The following is a 19,330-nucleotide window of genomic DNA, read 5'->3' as shown; positions in this document are numbered from 1 at the left end:
CGAGGTGAGCTGCCAGACGCTAAAAGGTCACAGTCACGGGAGAGCGGATCATATGACTGGGGTGACACAGGCAGAACGGCTCTGTTTCAAACAGACACACAATAATGCACGTACACACTGATCCGACATTGGTCCAATCCTAAAAAAAGAAAAGTGCACAACGCTCTCAGACTTATTCACACCTGAATGAACAGGTACGTGCTTTCAAAGTCTGGAGATAGACTGTGTCATCTGTGTCCTGTGTTTGTTTTATATACTGAATCAGAGTTGCCTTCACAAATCAGATCAGTTTCAGCTCTCTATCCAGGGACGTGCATGTGACGGGATTTGCAGGAAATGTCACGTCCATCACAGACGTCCCCAAAGAGACGTGACATGTTCTCTGTGTCCTCTACATACTGTACCACATCCCGTACATCCCTGTCACCGCACACACAGACAAGGTGGGATAGCTACGAATAAAAAATCTTTCACTCTCATGTCATTCACAACCTGTATATGACACAAAAGAAGATATTGTGAGAAATGGTGGTTTTGTGTCCATACAATGGAAGTCAGTGGGGAACGATGTTGTTCGGTTACCAACGTTCTTCAAAATATCTTCTTCTGTGTTCTGTAGATGAAAGCGAGTCTAAACGTTTGCCGTGAGTGTGAGGGAATAATGTTTTTTTTATGTTGGGGTGAATTATCCCTTTATATCATTTATGTCAAACCAACAGCTGTTTTCCACAAGTATTTTCCTTTTTGTCATTTCTTTAATAGCACAAAATTAAAATGTCTCATTTAAAACCAGCGATTACATGAGGCTGAAAACACGACAAAACATTTAGTACTTCTATGACCTATGATTCAACTTTGAATGTACTTTAAGCAAGTTTTATTTGCGCACACTTGAAAAGCGACAGAGTGCTTTTAAAATCTGATCCCTTCACATGACATCATTTGACTAGACTGTCGCATCCGCATCAGTCCACATGGATAACCCCATCCAGACGTTGCTTCACACCCTGACTGTACCACAAGCACAACATTAACAGATAGACGGCCAAACAGGTCGGAAGATCTCACAGATAAGCGGTTACAAAGACCATCAACAGAACAACAGAATACACAAGAGCTCTTGTCACATGACCCAAAGACCAGACGTCCCCCCACCATGACAACATCCTGCTGTCGCCGCCCATCAAAGACAGATGAATTATGGGTAATGTGTGGAGATCGTCTTCAGCTTCCAAGCCCTGATTTTCACGAACGGGCTCGAAACGTCTCTCTTCGTCTTTCTGTTCTGAACTGTGTTTTGTGTTCGATGTGCATGAATCACTCTCATGAAATAACAAGGTCTCGAGCCACGATCTCATACTCTGATCTACTGGTTCGTCTTGTACTTTTCGAATCGTTCTCGTCTCCCCGCTGTCTTTCTTCTCGAGCCCGCTGGCTTTATTTAGATCCTCCTTTTCTGAAGACCCCTCCGTCTGTCTATCAGCAAGCGGCTCGTCTCTGATCCCTGTAAATGTCAGGGTGTCGCCGACCACTCCGTGTGTGTTTTCTTTAACCTTTGAGGTGTCAGGTGAGATTCCATCTCCGCCTTTGGAATTCGGAGTCGTGGTTTCGAGTGCATTTTCCGCCTCCTCCCTCGGGCCTGAGGAAATCTCTTTGCTGTTGCCAGACTCCGACTCCTCTGGCTCCCATCCATGATCTGAACGTGTTGTAAGCTTGACCCTTGGCTCTTCCCAAAGCTGTTTATCTGGATCTTGCCATGTAGAGGGGGCAGAACCGGAGTACTTCGGCGTCTCTGTAGAGTGAAGTGTGGGGCTTGAATCAACCGATCCTTTACGACCGGATTGACACGTCTCTTTTTCAACCCCCATGTGCACGTTTGAAAGCTCTTCTCCATCCGATGGTGTTACGCCGATGTTTGATTCCGATTGGCCAACGTTAGAAATACGCTCTTGGTCCTGCATGTCATCTCGAGCAGTTGTTGTATCAGTGGCGCTCAGAAAATCGTCCCAGGCCTCACAAGCAGATTTGGTTTGATCTTCATCTGCATCATTCGCCACGCTTATTCCATTGCACACATCGTTTGGTTTTGCACGGGTGGATGATGTTGTGTTCCCACCCCAGTCCAGAGAAAGCAAAGGAATTTGATTATGCATTATTATAGGGGGCGTGTCCATACTGTCTCCTTGTTGGTTGTCTTTATTCGGTACACTTGACCAATCTGTTGTACTTTTACCAATATCAACAATCTGAGGTTCCATCTCTTTCTGAGAGAAATAGTGCTGCGCACAAGCCAATAGGGCAGCTCGACGTTTCCTCCGGCGATCCTCCTGTCAATCAAAGAGATGAGGCATACAGAAGAAGTTTAGCTGGTCACGAGATTACAGCTTAAACCCATTGATATTTATTTTATGACCGGCCTCAATGAGAAAGTTCATACACTGTATATAAATAGCGACACATGTGACCGATTGTAGGCACGTGTGGCATGGATGTACTGTACGGCTTGTGACATTAACAGCTGTTTGAACTTCACAGGGTGCACAAAAGTTCACGATTGTCAGCATGTGCCTCTAAGAGTGACGCATCAGATTCTTAACATTTATCTAAAGTAATCGTTTATTGTTAGAGGAATTATGGGCTGTTAAAGTCAAAGATCACCCAAAAATGTATATTATGTCATCATTTAATTCCCGTTATGACATGACAATTAATAATAATAACAATAATAACAACTATTCTACTTATTTATAATAAGGATAACAATATTAATAATAATTATTATTATTATTATGTTATTATTATTGTTATTTTAATGACCGGTAGCATTATTATCATTATTCACTTTACCATAATACTGAGAATATTATAAAATAATTTAGTTTTTAGATTTTCACAAAATTTAATTAATCGCGATTAATTGCATCTACAGTAAAAGTTTGTGTTTACATAATGTATGTATGTGTACTGTGCATATTAATGTCATGTTTATAAACAAATGTACATGCATGCATATATTTAAGAAAAATATAAAATATAAAAATAAATAAACGTTTATATGAGATTTAAGTAATTGGTAAATATAAATAATACATCTCAAAATTGTATTAAATATATATGCATTTATGTGTACTTTTTTGTATTTATAAGTACAAAATTGATATGCACAATACACGGACACATATTATGCAAACACATACTTTTATTCTGGATGCGATTAATCGCGATTAATCGTTTGACACCCCTACTTGCAATATACAGAAAAGGGGTTTCAGTGAACATAGAAGTTATTAAATGATGGCAGAGTTTCATTTTTGGTTGAAACAGGTCATCTGTTGTGTGTGCCTGTGTGTGTTTGTGTGTAAGCGTGTGTGTGTGTGTGTGTGTGTGTGTGAATGACAGAGAGCTTGTTAATCATACCAGAGGTCTGCAACAGTCCAGAAGAGATTTGGGTGATGTCAATTCTGAATCTTTGTCCCCCATGCCCTCCTTATTACTCCCAACCCACTGTGTGATTTGATCTAGAAAAAGAAACATAAACTCAGTTTCTCATCATCAGAATCACATCACCTCGACCCCAGATGTCCACCGACGAAACCCACCTGAGATCTCTCCATTCGTCCCTGTAGGCGACTCCTCCATACAGATCTTTTTACTGTAAATAAAGCAGGATATTTACTTTACTATAATTAAATTTAATCACACATATGATTGCACAAAAATATATTTTTTAATAATTTAACAGTAGCCTATTTTTCTGGCTCCCCAGCCAGCAAATACAATTTCAGTGAACAGTTTGAAATAAACGTAAACTAGAACTTTGGTCCATGCAAACGTCAAAGGGATGATCTCATGTGGTTGCTGTGGAATTGCTGGAACGTTGCTAAAGTATACAACTCTACATGTAAACATAGGTTGGTAAACTGCACGTACGGTTGGCTCATTGACAAAATGTTAATGCTCTAGTTGTAAGACACTTTGCATAAAAGCATCTGCTAAATGAATAAACGTAAATATTGTGGTTGCTTGGTAAGGAAATACTTTCTGGCTCGAGTTTTAAAACTCCAACACATAACTCTCACCCACTATGATATTCTGCTAAAATCTAGATGTGATACCAGAATATCACCACCTCATTCTATCTCTTTGAATGTTTTCTTTTTTTAACCATTGACACATATTGTAAATCCTGTTGCTCAGCATGTTTCTTTTCACCATGTTGCAAAATTTGAACTTTCATTTCAGTGGCACAACCGATGTCAGATTAAATGACCTGACACAGTTTAGTAAGTGTAAGGGTTTGTCATACCTCTAACACGTACGTAAAAGTATATGCTGTATAATATTTGCATTTGGCAACATTTCCGACCTGATTGTCTTAAGGCAGCTCCTGATTCCTCTGTGGTTATTCTCCTCTGACAACTTGTCTTTGTCTCTCTCCTCCTCTTTCCCTTTCTCTTTGGCATCAGTCCTCCGTCTCTGGTGGCAGAAGAGAACATAGTTCATCCCTCTGTTGTTGGCCCAGAAGGTTCCCACGGCGCTCTCGTACCGCAGGCAGAACTCCACCCGTGTCCCTTCGGCCTCCAGAGGAGGCGTCAACATGAGCCAGAAGGAGAATCGGTCCGTCTCTCCGTCGCTGGACCCGGGCACGTACTCCGCCAGCAGGTCGAAGTGGCTCTGCCAACCGTCCAGACTGGTGTGCACATAGACGGCCTTGTGAAAGCAGAGGTTGAGAACACGGATGATTCCCCGGATAGTGGTGGATCCGGGGAGCAGCTCGATGCTCTCCAGCTCCAACGTCTGTTCCTGAAGTCTCGTCTTCAGCTCGTGGTCAGAAGCTGGAGGAGCGAAGAGACACGACAGGTAGAATTCTTCACCTACTTTGCGTTCTGCTCTCACTAATGCCACCAAATCATCCGACACTGATGAATCCCGATGGTCGAACTCCTTCACAGAGACCAGGTCCAGACCGAAGGCATCGGCGAATGATACCTTTCTCCGTACGGCTGCCGGAGGAGGCTCGGGTTCCACCTCCTCGAATTCATCCTCAATACTTTCCATCGTGTCTTTTTCTTGTTTTTGTCTCATCCAGTCTCTGCAGGTGGAGGACTCCAGGTTGGACACCACGGAGGGCTCGAGCCTTTCTGCCTGCGTGGATCAAGTCAAACGCAGTGTGACTAGACACACAGCATCGGGTTGCAGCTAAACATTGTGGCGTTGCCAGGCTTAAAAATAGAGCCGAGAGCTTCCAAACCGGCTTGTGTGGTCGACGTGGGGAACGCTGATGTGACCTCTTTTGAACCTGAAGCGTTATTGAACAAACTAATCCATTATGTAGCCTAGATGAAACGTGTCGTCACGTGGAGAAGTTGTCACTATCCTGTAACGTTTTTAACTTCAAATTGTTCTCCCAACAAAGATAATAAAGTAACTTGAACAAAGTTTTTTAGTAGAATAAGAAGAATGTATTATTTTGAGTATGCTGAACAAAATTATGTTTTGTTTTTGTTGAATGTACTTGATTGTCCAAAGTGCGTCAAAAAATTTGACTAACTTGCCAAACTGTGTATTCTCAAAAAACAATTATAGTGTTTGAAAGTTCCCAGCATGCATTGCAGAAATTTTAATTCGCCGGTTAAAATCATTAAAACGAATGCTATTGAAGTGTTTGCGGGCTATGTTTTTTGTTTTTGTGGTCATTGAAAGTTACCTTTAGTATTTAGAGTTCATTTTTAAACTGTATGATCTTTAATGAAGTTTGATGATTGTTACCATGATGGAGGCTCATGTGCTCTGTGTTGAGGTCTGAAGTAAATCACGTAGTAAGATCGCCACTTAAATGTTTAAAACTCAAAAGGTTTTGAAACACAAACAGTTGAAATTGTTACTTAAGTAAAGAGTGTGTATAATATTTCTAAAAATGGATTTTTTATATAATAATAGAACAATTACAACAATGTCTTTTCAAACACATTTTTTTGAGTTTGGTCAACTAAATCTGTGGTAAATGGATAGTATCCATAGTAAAATCCATAGTAAAAAAGAAATTTGAGTGTTGCGTATTTATTTTAAGTTGGTTCAAATTTTTTTTCAAATGACAGTCATGTGACATTACTCAGTTAATTGAGTGAAATACTTGGCCTGAAGTTGAGTAAACTCAAAAATGCTGTGTAGCGAGAAGTCAACTTTTTACAGTGTGTACCGATTCCACAAATACACATTTAATCATGTGGTTTATTTTAAAAAGGTCCTAAATTAGGATTATATTGTGAATTCTGTCCATTGAAGCATTAGCATGTCATTGTATTTGTATTGGTTGTTGGGTGAGAAACCTTGTGAAAAGAAACTTTAAATAAAACATACTTTAGACATTTTGACATAAAACTACATAATTCATCTTAAACTGAGCCAGAAACTGAATTATAACTCCTAGCAACATTCCCAAACATTCCTAAATCCTGAGAGGATCTACCCAATGAACCTGCAATTCACAGCAGGTTCCCATTGTGACAACTTACCCCATGCAGTGTGCCAACATGTCATAGCAGGGCTTGTTGTGTAACACTACATGGGGTTGTTGTCACAGTAGATCTGCATGTGTTGCAGTTCGCAAGTTTGTGCTGTAATCTTTACCACCTAAGTAAGTGAAAATGAACATATAGTAACTGTTCACAGCTCTGATGACATGTAGATTTTTACATTTGTTTGCTGTTTTTTTAAAAGGTTTGCTTTATTCAGTTCTTAGTGTATTACTCTAGTTCACCACTAGGGTGCACTACCTCATCACAGTTTTGTGAACACTCTGTTTTGGTGAACGACATGCGGGTCAAAAAGATTCCTCTAGGTGGCAGCAAACCCTTATGTTTAGCCAAACGTTAGTTCCCTGCGTTTCCTAAAAAATCTAACATTTTATTATATATACAATTGAATAAAATACATTAAAAATACAAGTGTTGTTTGTCTGTTTATTTTGCAATGCAATATTCATTCTTGATTTAAAGTCTACTCTGGGATTCATGATGAGGGAGACATTTATAATTCTTTCTTATCAATGAATAAAAATCATTAACACCTCTACAGATATCTGACAGATATTTAATATCAGATTTTGCAAGTGTTAAAATTATTCTCACAAAACCAAGTCGAAATCCACCACATCGCCCTCCTTTAAATATTCATTTGATTAACATTTCTGATGTTATGTAAATAATCATTATTTTAATTGTTTAGCTTATTTAAAAAAAACATCTCCCTTTTTAAAACGATGTTTGCAACACAAACACAAATATAGACAGAACGTTAAATCAGGTACACACAATAAACAGAATTCATTCACATAGGGAGTATTTTATCAATATTAGGTCAGACATTTTGTAGTTTTCAGTAACACAAACAGACAAAATGCACAAACATTATTTATTTTATGCTTCATCGTGTGAAATTTCCCAGACAATGATAAACACTTACAGAACACAAGCACACAACTAAAATGCATAACACACAACGACATGTATTGTTCCTTAAAAAGGTTCAGTCCTTCAAACTCTCAAATGTTCATTACATTAAAGGAAAGAAATAAAAATAAAAATCTTCACAACACTGCCATCATTTGCTAGCATCTCTTAGATTTCGAATGATCACACACAATTGCTCAAATGAAGGTTCATTGAATGTATTTGGTGTGTGTGTGTGTGTATGTGTGTGTGTAGGGCAGCTGTTGGCCATGTGCAAATTTCATTTGTAATAAAAGATTAAAAAGCTACCTTATTTTTTATAAAGCCTACCGCAGAACTATTTTCAGCAATAAATAAATACAAATGAAATGATAATTAAAGAGTAAATAAAATAAATGGACACCTTGCACTTGTGTTTAAACACTTTAAACCTCTCCGTGTTTACTCTACTTGAGAGTCTAAAACTCGACGCTTAAAACTTCTGACGACTAGCAGGTGGACGTGACGTCACGTGAGGGTCGCAGCACCTCGACAAACAACAACATCCACCTCCGCCCGAGTGCCTTCCCCGCATTGTGATGAGCTAGTCCCCCCAAAACTCTTCCCGAAACATCTCGATGTGTTGAATCTTGAACAAAAAACAAGCAGCCCCGCGTCGCGCGTCACGCGAGCGCATTCAAACAGGAGCGCGCGTCCCCCCTCGCGTTTCTTTACTGTTGCGTCCATAACAACAGCAGCACGCTGACCCGAAGACAGCACACGCGCGAGCAGAGGACTATCCACAGCGTTTATTTACTCTCAAACTTGTTGTTAAATTGAGCTTTAAGCGCGTGTTTTACTCGTACGCGAGCGAACACGTGTGCGCGCCCGTCTTGTTACTTTGTATCGCCGGAGATAAACGTGTTTATTTTGGTGAGTTTCCACATGTTTACGGGTCTTATACACACATATTTTGTCTTTGACTTGAGTTGTGAGTTAAAGATGTGCTGCTGTGGTGTTTTGTGTGGGCTCGTGAAGTGTTTATCTCTTGTTTTGACAGGATTTGTGTTGTTTGGGAGTTTTGTCAGTGCAGTGATTTTTTTAAACATCATTTTGTGCTTCACCTGTTATTGCATTTTTAATCTGTTGATGATGTTCATTGAGTTAATTTTGTTTCCGTTTTGTATATTGTTGTCCTATTTGCGTTAGTTATGAAATGACATTTGTGGCAAAACAAAAACATGCATTAGTTTTGACGGTGCAAGTGCTTTAAAAAAATTTTTTTAGGGATTTTTGGTGGATTGTTAGTGCTATGAAAGAAATGTGCAGTGAAATAATCGTTTTGAGGATGAACAAGTACTGAAGTGTGTATAAAAAATAACTCTTGACAACAGTTTTACGTCGCATCGTATTATTTCTTAAACGCATGCAAGTCCTTAATATATTTCAAAGCGTATTATAGATCAACATATTTTTTTAATTATTCCTAAAACAGTAAATTACTAATTTTCTTTAGTATTGAGTACGGTGGTAGTCCAGTGTAATATTTTTCAGTGGGATATTTTGTGAAAAAATTGTAAAACCAATTATTCCAAACGTTATTATAGGATTTACATTTATATATATTATACTACTGTTTTATACACGTTTTTTATTCTTATGCATAATTATTTCTATTATTACGTATACATCATTATTTATAACAGCAATACATATGTTTGAACATTAATACATTTATTGACATAATCTTTTTTTATTCATATTTTGTAATAAATAATAATAGTATTATTAATAATGAGATCATAATCTTACCATTGATGTGTCCTATGTTTCCACAGTGAATACTTTTACTTTTTTACCTTGCACGCTAAGTCTGTGTGGTTAAATCATACCAAAGGCTTTTGTATAAGAGTCTTAATGGACACCTGCAAGATACAGTCACACTTAATGCCTCCACTTGGATCAGTGGGTTAAATGGATTTTTGGACTAAATCAATAGGGTAGTTGAATTGTTTTAATGTGTATAGTAGTGTATTATTTCAGCTGTGATTAGGTGGTGTATTGTCGACCCGTGTTGGGTGCAGAAGAACGTGTGCTTCATTCCAGCAGGTGAAGTGCAGGTGTGCATCACTAGATGCTCTGTCGCTTCAAAGAGGTCAAATAGCAGTAGTAAAAAATCAACCAAACACACACACACACACGACTCTAAAGCTCCAAACGTGCTTTGTAATGTGAAGCCCGGCCCTTCATTAGACCCACGCAGTTCTTCCCAGGTGATTTTAATTAGCACTGTTTCAACGAGCAGAGTTTGGAGTGTGATGTTTCACGTATGACACATGTGTATGTGTGTGTGTAAGGGGGGCATGACAGCTGACCTGTGGCGAGGAAGGGGGGCCCAAACTTGAATTATCCTGGTGTTTTTGCATGCATTGCCGTGATTGCAGCATTAATCATTGGCTGGTGTGTTTCCATACCGCGGTGCTTTAATAGGAAAAAAGCATGTCCTTTAAGGATTAATGTGTGTGCATTGAGTAAAATAAAAATCATCCGTCCAAATTAAGCTGCCACGGCGAGTTGACTAGCTATAGAGTATGCGTTTATCCACATCAATTTCGTCTCCAGCGTTTGGAAGGCAAGCCGCACCGGCAGTCATTTCTGGTCTCTTAATGTACGTCATTGTGATATGTGTGGGTGGGACCGTTTTTTCACTTCTCTCCGTTGCATTGTTAAAAATCATTGTTTAATTCATTCTTCCTCTTTTTACGTTGTCGGTATGGCAACTGCCAGTCAGCACGCCCCTCCGTATGTGCCCCCCTGAACTGTGTTCCGTGCGCCAGCCCCTGCACCTCCAGACCTCTTTTTTGAGTTTGGGGAATTGCAAAAGAACAGAAGCAGAAAAGGTGCATGCTCGTTCATGCCACAATGTGAAGCGATGCATTACCCGTCGTGTTTTCTAGTCTATACATCTCTAAACAAGGTCATAAAAGTCTAATGGCAATTAAGCCGAATAGCCTACGTTTTTATCCACGTTAACTTCACAGAAACGTTTCCATGACAACCTTCATGCACATTAAGGCAACCAGAGGTGATCAAGTCATTTTTTTTCTTTTTTTATCCTTTTTTCCCCTCCTCTCGCGGGAGTGGAATTAGTGTTGACAGTTCTGGCCTTTAATGGCACTTTGGTGCCGCGTGAAAGTATTTGTTTACCGGGATCATACGCTTCTGGCTGTCAGCCTCAGAGAGATTGACTTCTTTAGATAAAAGACTGTATTACATGCTTAAGAGGTCTTGTGCACCGTAATTATCCAAATCACACTAATGATGTTTAGTGAGCTTCTGTAACTAAGTGCACTGCAGTTGTTCTGCTGTACTTACTTACTGACAGTGGTTGTTGATTTTTTGCGAAGAAATGTGTTCTTGAAATGTTTTCTTTTGGGTTATGTTGTGGATGTGAATTTTAAATGTGTTGCACTCAAACCACATTGTGTTTTTAATGTATTATCTGAAATGTTTTTCTAGGGATTCGTGCTTTCTATTTTACTTCATGTTTTGGATTTGATGTCTCTCTGGAAACTAACAATTTGCTTTAAACCGAACAGAATTCTCAACACTGAGCTTGAGAATGTGACGGCACAGAAATTGTATCACATGTGCGATGTGTGATAATGACCCAAAAGCATCTTATCTCACAATTTTGGTGGTCAACCAATGTAGATTAGTTTTAATGGCTGATGCAGATTACCATATCTACAATGACGGCTATAATAGCGCCATTTTAAATACATTTTCAGTATAATTATTCGATTTAATAATGTTTTGCATTTATTTTGAGTTACACAAAATAGAATTATTATTAGAACATTTATTAAAACATTGTTGTCATGGTCGTCGTTAGATATTGAAATTGATTCCATTAAAGAATGACTCATTTTTTTGGTAATCTTCTTAAAGTGCGATGTATCAATCTGTCACAAACTAATGCTCTTGGGATTATTTATTCATTTTGAGTTCATCAGTAATGTAATATTGGTGTTTTTTCATTCGTTGTATTGTATAAATGCTCGTTGGCTCCATGTACAGATTCTTGAAACGTATCTTTACGCTGTCCAGCTAGAAGCCCGGAGTAATGTGTCATTTGTTGTAAACGGCAAGGTCAACGCTGCTCAGACCAAAGTTCCCCGCAGCCTGTCTGTACTGTAAACAATGAGCCAGAGAACGAGAGGAGTTACGTCGCTGTGTGATTGACATTCTCACATGATTTAGTTGTTTCTAACGAAATGTAACACTTACATTTTTTTATGTGTTTGATAAAAGACTGCATTTACAGTTTGTCTTCAAAATCTGTTGATTTAAATCGTGTACAAATGACTGAAGGTGTCTTATAAGCGAAATGGGACATTGCAATGATCATAACTATAAAATAATCTAAATGACAAGATTAGAATTATAGTTGAATTCGTGCACGCTGTCCGCTTCGAACTCGAATCTCTGAGGACAGTTCTGTTAGCAAGAAAAAAACCTGTTTATTTGAAACACGTAAAAAACAGAGGAATTGTGACAGTAACGTCTCTTGACAGGCGTATTAGGCTGCAGAAAGAGCATCCGGCCCGAGGCCGTGGGCATATGGTACCGCCTTCTCCTGGTATCCCCGTAGAAGAAGTTGCAACGCTGTGGCAGGGTCACGGCGGGCTCAGGTTTGTTCCTCCTGCCCCCTGTAAATAAAAACAGGGCGAATGAATGCCCCTTTTGTCTCTGACAAGGGCAGAGCGAATATTTTTAGCTTGACTTCCTGACCTGAATTGTTTTCTATGAATTGTTGTACTGAGCGCGAGTTAATGTGCTTGACCTTCGTATGGTGTTGTTTGGTAGCAATGGCAGATTTTGTTTGACATTAATAGTATATTTTTGTAACGTGTGCTGTTATAATGCCATGTTTTTGGAAATGTGTAAAAGTATAACATAATATGCACAATATGGCACAACCACAGTATGTTTTGTTTTAGTGAAATTGCATAATTCAACTTTTGCTATCGATATTTTATTATTCATCAAATAGATTAAACTTCAGAACAATTAAAATCTGTAAAAAAAAATGTAAATGGCTTGATAGCAATTCTTCATATTGAAACCATCTTTGTTGAACCCTCGTTTCGTACAGCTTCACATTGTCTTTCTATAAAGTGAAGGTATGCGTCTAGGGGCCTGAAGGAATGTGTGTGTATGTGTGGATTACACGGGAGCCGATGCTTTGTTTGGTGTTCTGGGACTTCTTTAGATGCGGGCGGTGCGGCGGGTTAATTATACTCTTTAATCTTTCATAGGACCACTCCAAGCATATGGCTACAACAATGCAATAGTTTATTTTCGTGATATCCGATGAGTGCTTTTTAATTTAGATTGTCACTTCTGGCAACCAGCAGGGCAGATGGTGTGGATGCGAATGCCCATCAGAGCCTAAAACAACCTCCAGGCAGCTGTTGCCAATAACTTTTTTCCCTTCTCGTTTTTTTGCCGTTTTCCCCCCACGCAACACGTTTTAGGTCAAGAGGAGTCAAACCTGTTACAACACCTGTTTCTGCATATGTAAATCTGTTGTTTTGTCATTTCATTAAACAAGGAAAAAGGCAACGGTCCCTCGTGGTTGCAAACGCGACTGGCATCGTGCCCACTTGGCAGAGGCGAGATGAGAGGGGGGTGGTAAGATGTGGAAAAGACAACTGCGGTTTGTGTCGTACGACCGCCGGGCCGTTGGATGCTGCCGAGGGTGTTTTGTGAAAGATGCCTCCACTTTGGAGTTAAAGGGGTTTTCCTTCTTTAAAGACCTCTTGGTGTTTTCATTTTTTTGGTATGTCTATTAAAGACATTGTCACGAGTAAGTTCTTTGCACAAGCAAGGCTTTGGATAGGAATGACTTGCATAGGTGCCCATTCAAAAAAATGAATTTTTTTTTTTTTTGATTAGTCAACTCTTTCTAAATGCAAAAATAGTTTTGCATACATAGTTTTCAGCCCCCACGTGCTCTCCGTGCATGCATCTTGACTTAGTCCCCCTCCCACGATTGTATTCCCATCTTCCCTCTTCATCTGCCGTGATGTCACAGTTCTGCTTCAAGCCACATGTGCTGTTGCTGTGTGTGCACCGCCTCCGAGGCTCATGCCCCCCCATCAGCTGTAAACCGCTGGTGCATGTAGAGTCGAACCCCAACCGGAGCCCTACAGCGTCGGGGCTGTCTTCATACCCTTGTCTATTTTCCCTCTCTCACCACTCTCTAGTTGCTGGAGTAAATTGTGGGATTTGAGTTGTAATCCCATCTGTATACCCAGGATGCAACAAATATGGCGTGAAATTAGAGGTTATTCCCCAAATATAACGCCTCGGCTTTGAAGATTACTGTCATCATTGTAGCACCTTCGCAAGGACGCGGCTACGGCTGCTCTCCTCCCACGAACATTTAACTCCGAGACGTGTCAACATGTACACGTCTGTTGCCACGGCAGCCCGTGTTTTATTAGTTACATGCATCCGTCTTACCTTGAGGCCTACTCCGGCGCACGCCGCCACTTTTAATTCGGTTATTAATCTGCAGTTACCCCGGCAGTAACCCGTGCTCAGGTCGAACGGCCTCCTTCGGTGGCTTCACCGTGTTAATCTTCCCGGGGCGCGAAGGTATCCTTCCTCCATTCACCATCGCTGATTTAGCGCCTCGCCAACCCCCTCAGATGTGGAAGTTCATTAGGGACGAGCCTTTGATGGGCCAGCTTTTCATGTGACTGCGCTCTCAAATACCTTGATGTAGAAGCTTAAGAAGCCATTGTGCCGTCGGCGCGTCTTATTTAGATCTGCATAGTAAATCAAGCCGAGTAAATAGCGTCGAAGCAGATGCAAGCAAGGAGATAAGGCCTGGGCGAACAATCGCATTTGTATTTTGTTATGATGTTGACAGCAGCTAAAATTCACTAATCTAGCACCACTGATCTGCATTTCAAAGAAATCTCATTTAGCAGCGGGGAGGATAAAGTTCTTTTCATTGTGGCTGCTTTTTTTCCATTGCATTCTTCGCTAATTTATCTGCGACAGATTTAACGCCGGGCGCGGGCAGCATGCATGTTGCAAAGGCGACGTTAAATACCCTGAAAGCAGTAACGTCTAGACTGTGAACCCGGGGTAATTACACGTCCACTGATGAATGGAAGGAGTCTGAAGATTCATCTTTGTTCGGGGACCCTGAATCGCTCGACCAGCGCAGATAAGGGCAGCGTGGCCCCCGTCAGAAATATTGCGCCCGACGCCCCCCGTAACACGGGGATGGTATTTGCTTGGAAAGGTAAAAAATTATTGTGTACTGTAATCTGACTTGTTAGCATAATGTCGTCTTTCATCTACATACGAGGGGCTGAAGAGGCACCCGTGCCCTTGATTCGAAATAGTTTATCTCGACTTAAACGCGCGGCTTCATGTAAATATCAGACAGTGGCATTAGGGGAGCCGGTGAATGGGAAACGCAGTGTGTATGTATAATTTGATAGTATTTAGAGATCCCTTTGTATGCCGAATTGAAATGGGTCTGGCATTGTGTAAACTCTCTACGGTGAGGTCACGCGGAGTAATGACATTGGTATTGCCTTGCGAGTCGAATTAAATTGTAAGTTTTCGCAGTCCAACGCTATTGGGCTATTCAAATAAACTCAGAGAAGGTTTAAAATGAATGCTACATAAGGGAAAAAAAACATATCTTAGAGCTTGTTATACTGCGTTTCTCCGCACGGTTTGTGTGTACAAAAACCACAGATGGAACATTATCAAAACTGTAATTTTGAGAATAAATCTCTCATTCGAACGTTGACTGAGCTTGTAAGCTTAAACATACTGCGATGTTAAACAGACTGTATATGTTTGTGTAACGGAGCAGGAAGATGTGTATCTTGATACTCCAGCTAATAGACTTTTTGTGCTATTCTGTGCAGAAGTTCGTCAAACACGGGCATGAGATGCGGTGGCACTCGGCAGATTTTGTTTGCAGAAAAACTCTTCCGAGCGAACCCCCCTCTTTTTTTGTGCACTTCACGAAGTACATTCCACAGGATCCAGAAGCTGTTAGTTGCCTACAGGGGTCTTTCTGGGAGTGAATTTTGAGGCCACTCGGTCTGCACGTGTCTGTGCCACACTGTAGCTTCACAACCGTACGCCTGAAAAAGGAAATATGTTACAACTTGCAGTTTATTTGGGGGAAGCAAGGTGAAGCGTGCACACGCTCATTTAGTCCAACTTATCTGCTAGTGTCAGCAAGAAATGGCAGGAACCTCGATGGAAAGCTTGATTTATGCTCGGCTAGTTTTAACCTGGCAGGCATGGCAAGCTTTTTCGAGGGCTTTCGAACAGCGTCCCTCATTTCTTTCTTTGTCTTTTACACATTTGAGCGTTATACGGTACGTGTGTCAATCTGATGTACGGATGAACCAAAGCACTTTTTGTTCAGTTCAATAATTTCACGTTCTTGTCATAGACTGAGCACTAATAAAAATAAATTCGTGTTTGAAACGGCTCTCTGAATATGGCATGTTACGTTTCTCTCTGACAGATTCCCTCATACTTGGACCCGTCTCTACTAAACAAACACGGACATCAACTGAAAGTTTCCCCTCAGGGTAAGATCGCAAAACACAGCTTCACTTGTACTTCTGTCAACACTTTCATCTTTTTGGCAGATGCCCCCTTTGAAAAAGAAGCAGAAAAGAGAACCATCTCACATATACACACACGCATGCCGCGACTAGCTGTCGTGAAACAAGCTCACATCCAGTTATTTGACTGACCCGTTTTATTGTTGACGTGTGACAGACTTTGTCGTAATTACTTCAGCAGGGAGATGAAAAGCTTTCACATGACACAAGTGGTAAACCTCATCCATCACTTAGAATCTCTCCAAATATCGCTGTCTAGAAATCGACTGTTTAGCCACTACATACAATACAAAAGCAAACAATTGCACGGCTAAAAGAACAAAATCTACATATGTTTACACGTGTGTCCTGTTATGTGTTGGATAGGATGAGATCTGGTATGGCCATTGCTCAAAGCGCAGCAGGGATACTCTGAAACCAAGGAGAAATCGGTGAGTAAAAGCAATCCACAAAGTGCTAATTTGCATGTTTGATACATCTGTCTCAACCATAATTGATATGTTCTCACAAAAAATCACTTTCATTACATATTCCATCAACCACATCCTGAGAGTAACGCTAATAAGCGAGTGTCCAGGAACCTCTTAAAGATCTGCGGCACATCACAGAACTCAGCGAGAGAGGTTTTGAAGTTTTACGTTAATTGTATTGTTGCATATAGCAAAGCAAGTAAACGCTTTGAGTTTTGTTTCAACGCCACGGACGCTCCGCTCGAATTCAGCTCTGATGATAGTCTGTCACCAAGTAAGTCTAAAACGTGCATAAGGAATCCCGCGGTCTGTAACTGCTGATTATGTGATGGAGGCGGTGGATATCGTCATTAGCGATATATGACATTGCCAGACGGGTGGATGCAGTTGCGAAGGGTGAACGAGAGAAACCGCAGGCTGAAGGAAAACGTGGCTAGGCAAGGCGCTTTATGCAAATGCTGAAGTTTGGTTATATTTGACGGTCCAGAGATTTGCTGAGAGTCCAAATTATACCGTAGCGTTCAGTTTTTGTAGAAGAAGTCTTAAGGCCAGTTCACACCAAGGATGAAATCTATAAAGCTTTAAAGCTTGTTTTATGTTCAAGAGATTAGCACAGCCCACATCAAAATTTTAACAGCAGAGTAATAAAATGGTTTTGAAGTTATTTTTTAAATGTTTTTTCTCCTGCTAGAGATTAAACATGCAGTCATTCAAAAATGACAAAAAGACAACAGAATGCATTAAAACCACTTATATTTTTTCATTTTAGGCACATGACAAACCCATTGTAATCAAGCCCTTGTAGTGTCGCTTCTTTCCGGTCCCGTCAGATGTAGACCCAGTGTTAGATTAAGCATGTCATTGACTGGTGATGGTAAGATATTAGTAGTTTAAATTTTTGTTGTTAACGAGCCTTTAAACATTGACCAACATTTTGGGTAGATTTAAGATATGCGTGATCATTGAGCGCTTTTCCACTACCGTGCCGATAGGTTCTCATTGCTTACTCTTTCCACTACATGCCGATCCATGCCAGCCGGTGCGTTAATGGTTTATTTCCCACCAAAGGGCTGATAAAGGAATTTTTATTTATTTATACACAAACGCGTAATGTGCGGCCTTGGTAACACAAGAGACTGAATCTACAACACCTCTGAGCGCATGCATTTGCACGATTCAGAACGGTTAGACAACCGTGGCGAAAATTCCGAACTGAGTTTGTAATCGTGTCGTGTCGAACCAGGCACATGTGGAAACACAACTGTTCCAGACTGTGCTTAGAACAGTTCGGCGCGATGTTGGAAAAGCGCTCATTAATTCTGAAGCTCAGCTTTGGGCAAGCATTTTAAAATTCAAAGTTCATGCTTACATTTTTTTTAAACCTTAAGAAAGTTTCTCATACAGTAGTTTAAGCCATAGCAGCAGTGTGCATAAACTCCAGCGACTTTTTCGGTGAAGAAGCATCCATCAGTAAAGGCATTCCAACCCATTACTCTTGCCTTTGAGGTGGAGTGCTGATTAAAGTTTGCATTTGCCGAGAGTTTGGGTGGCTGGACTTCAGCCAGAAGCTGAAAACCCCAGAAGTCACTGCCTCTCAAGACTAGGCGAAAGCCCAGCGCCTCCCTCCACCTTAAAGAGATTTGAATATTAGTTTTTAATTTGAAGAGTATCCACTTAAATCTTCAAAGATGAACTCTTAAAGCATATCTGTTCTGGAACAGAAGTCTTCTGATCAGAGCGTAAAAAAAACTCAGCATAATTGCCCCCCAACTTTATATGGCCGGCGCGCACACGTTATAAAATCTACAGCAATTAAGTATATCTCACCCGAGTTTAAAGTCAAGGGATGGAGTTGCTCTTCGGATGGACGGGTTCTGCTCGTCCTCGCCTTTGAAAATTGATTTCTTGTTCTAGCAGAGCGCCTGTCATTTCCATCTAAAATGGCTCAGCGAGAGCCCTTCCACTCCCTCGAGGGGAGAGCAACCTCCACGGAGCTTTGCTCCGGACACTCGGTGCGCAGAGGACGGGGGGATATCAAAGGAACCGGGCGCCATCTCCAACGGCAGGTCTCATTGTGTGGCTGATTTGGGATTGGAAAGAAGGTACTTGGGGACTAGAGACGAAAAGCACGATTCCTCCTAATCTTTATCCCCCATTAACCCTAGAACCCATGCCGCTCCTGGGATCAGATGGCTGGTCAATCCCCCAATTTCTCAGCCATGGTGAATATTTTAAGTTTTTCATGAGGAAACGTCCAAGCCATCAAAGGTTCACTTCACGGTTCTGGCGTTTCTCTCGAAGTACTCGCTCCATTGTTTTGACTCCGCGTTAGAAAGAAGAGTTTTTTTGGGATCCGGACCAAGTTTCCATATTCCTTTTAAGCTACGTTTGGGAAGGAGCTTGTAAAGCCACGCCAGCAAATTAGAGATTGAGTGACTCCTCGTCTGGGCCGTTCGCACATCTTTCTATAAACTTGTTAATGAGAGGTTTTTAAAGTAATGCTTCTACCCTCCTCCAAACCTATTACTTCACTCTCATGCCTAGTTTTTACATTCAGATGATACTAAAAAACACACGTTTTTTTACTAGTAATGTTCAGATAATGTCTGACATATTTACTCATGCCATCAAAAACAGAAACGGGTAGAAGCTGATTTGAAAACTAGAGCGAGAGAAACGTGCTTTCGCACTGAGAATAGAGTTACAAAGGTAACTCGCCACAATCATTCCTGATACAGGAGACAGACCG

General features: G+C 40.7%; 2 protein-coding genes across 3 annotated transcripts in view; one reads left to right on the top strand and one right to left on the bottom strand.

Annotated features, from left to right (window-relative positions):
- Positions 1 to 449: 449 nt before the first annotated feature.
- ppp1r3aa (protein phosphatase 1, regulatory subunit 3Aa) lies at positions 450 to 5,085 on the bottom strand. Its single transcript, XM_056747631.1, has 4 exons — positions 4,367 to 5,085; positions 3,600 to 3,652; positions 3,418 to 3,518; positions 450 to 2,327 (listed from the first exon to the last, which is right to left on the bottom strand). Exons 1-4 carry the CDS (start codon positions 5,083 to 5,085, stop codon positions 1,065 to 1,067), a joined length of 2,136 nt encoding a protein of 711 aa, XP_056603609.1. The 3' UTR covers positions 450 to 1,064.
- A 2,808-nt stretch (positions 5,086 to 7,893) lies between these two features.
- foxp2 (forkhead box P2) overlaps positions 7,894 to 19,330 on the top strand; it is a 90,195-nt gene continuing 78,758 nt past the window's right edge. For both annotated transcript variants that reach the window (XM_056748613.1, XM_056748609.1), the window contains exons 1-3: positions 7,894 to 8,363; positions 16,009 to 16,075; positions 16,478 to 16,542. The gene's annotated coding sequence lies outside the window, so the exon portion shown is untranslated. The remainder of the gene's footprint in view (positions 8,364 to 16,008; positions 16,076 to 16,477; positions 16,543 to 19,330) is intronic.

Source organism: Triplophysa dalaica, chromosome 5 (genome assembly GCF_015846415.1).
Source record: "Triplophysa dalaica isolate WHDGS20190420 chromosome 5, ASM1584641v1, whole genome shotgun sequence".
Classification (NCBI taxonomy): Eukaryota; Metazoa; Chordata; class Actinopteri; order Cypriniformes; family Nemacheilidae; genus Triplophysa; species Triplophysa dalaica.
Note: the sequence above shows the minus strand (reverse complement) of the source record. Positions and strands in the feature narration are given on the sequence as shown.

What these genes read in the sequence shown, in the direction of transcription:
- ppp1r3aa (XM_056747631.1), bottom strand. Translation starts at nt 5,085, where the DNA reads ATGAGACAAAAACAAGAAAAAGACACGATGGAAAGTATTGAGGATGAA. An exon ending in AGCTGCCTTAAGACAATCAG is followed by an intron (nt 3,653 to 4,366) that starts GTCGGAAATGTT and finishes CTTTATTTACAG; the next exon opens with TAAAAAGATCTGTATGGAGG. An exon ending in GACGAATGGAGAGATCTCAG is followed by an intron (nt 3,519 to 3,599) that starts GTGGGTTTCGTC and finishes TTCTTTTTCTAG; the next exon opens with ATCAAATCACACAGTGGGTT.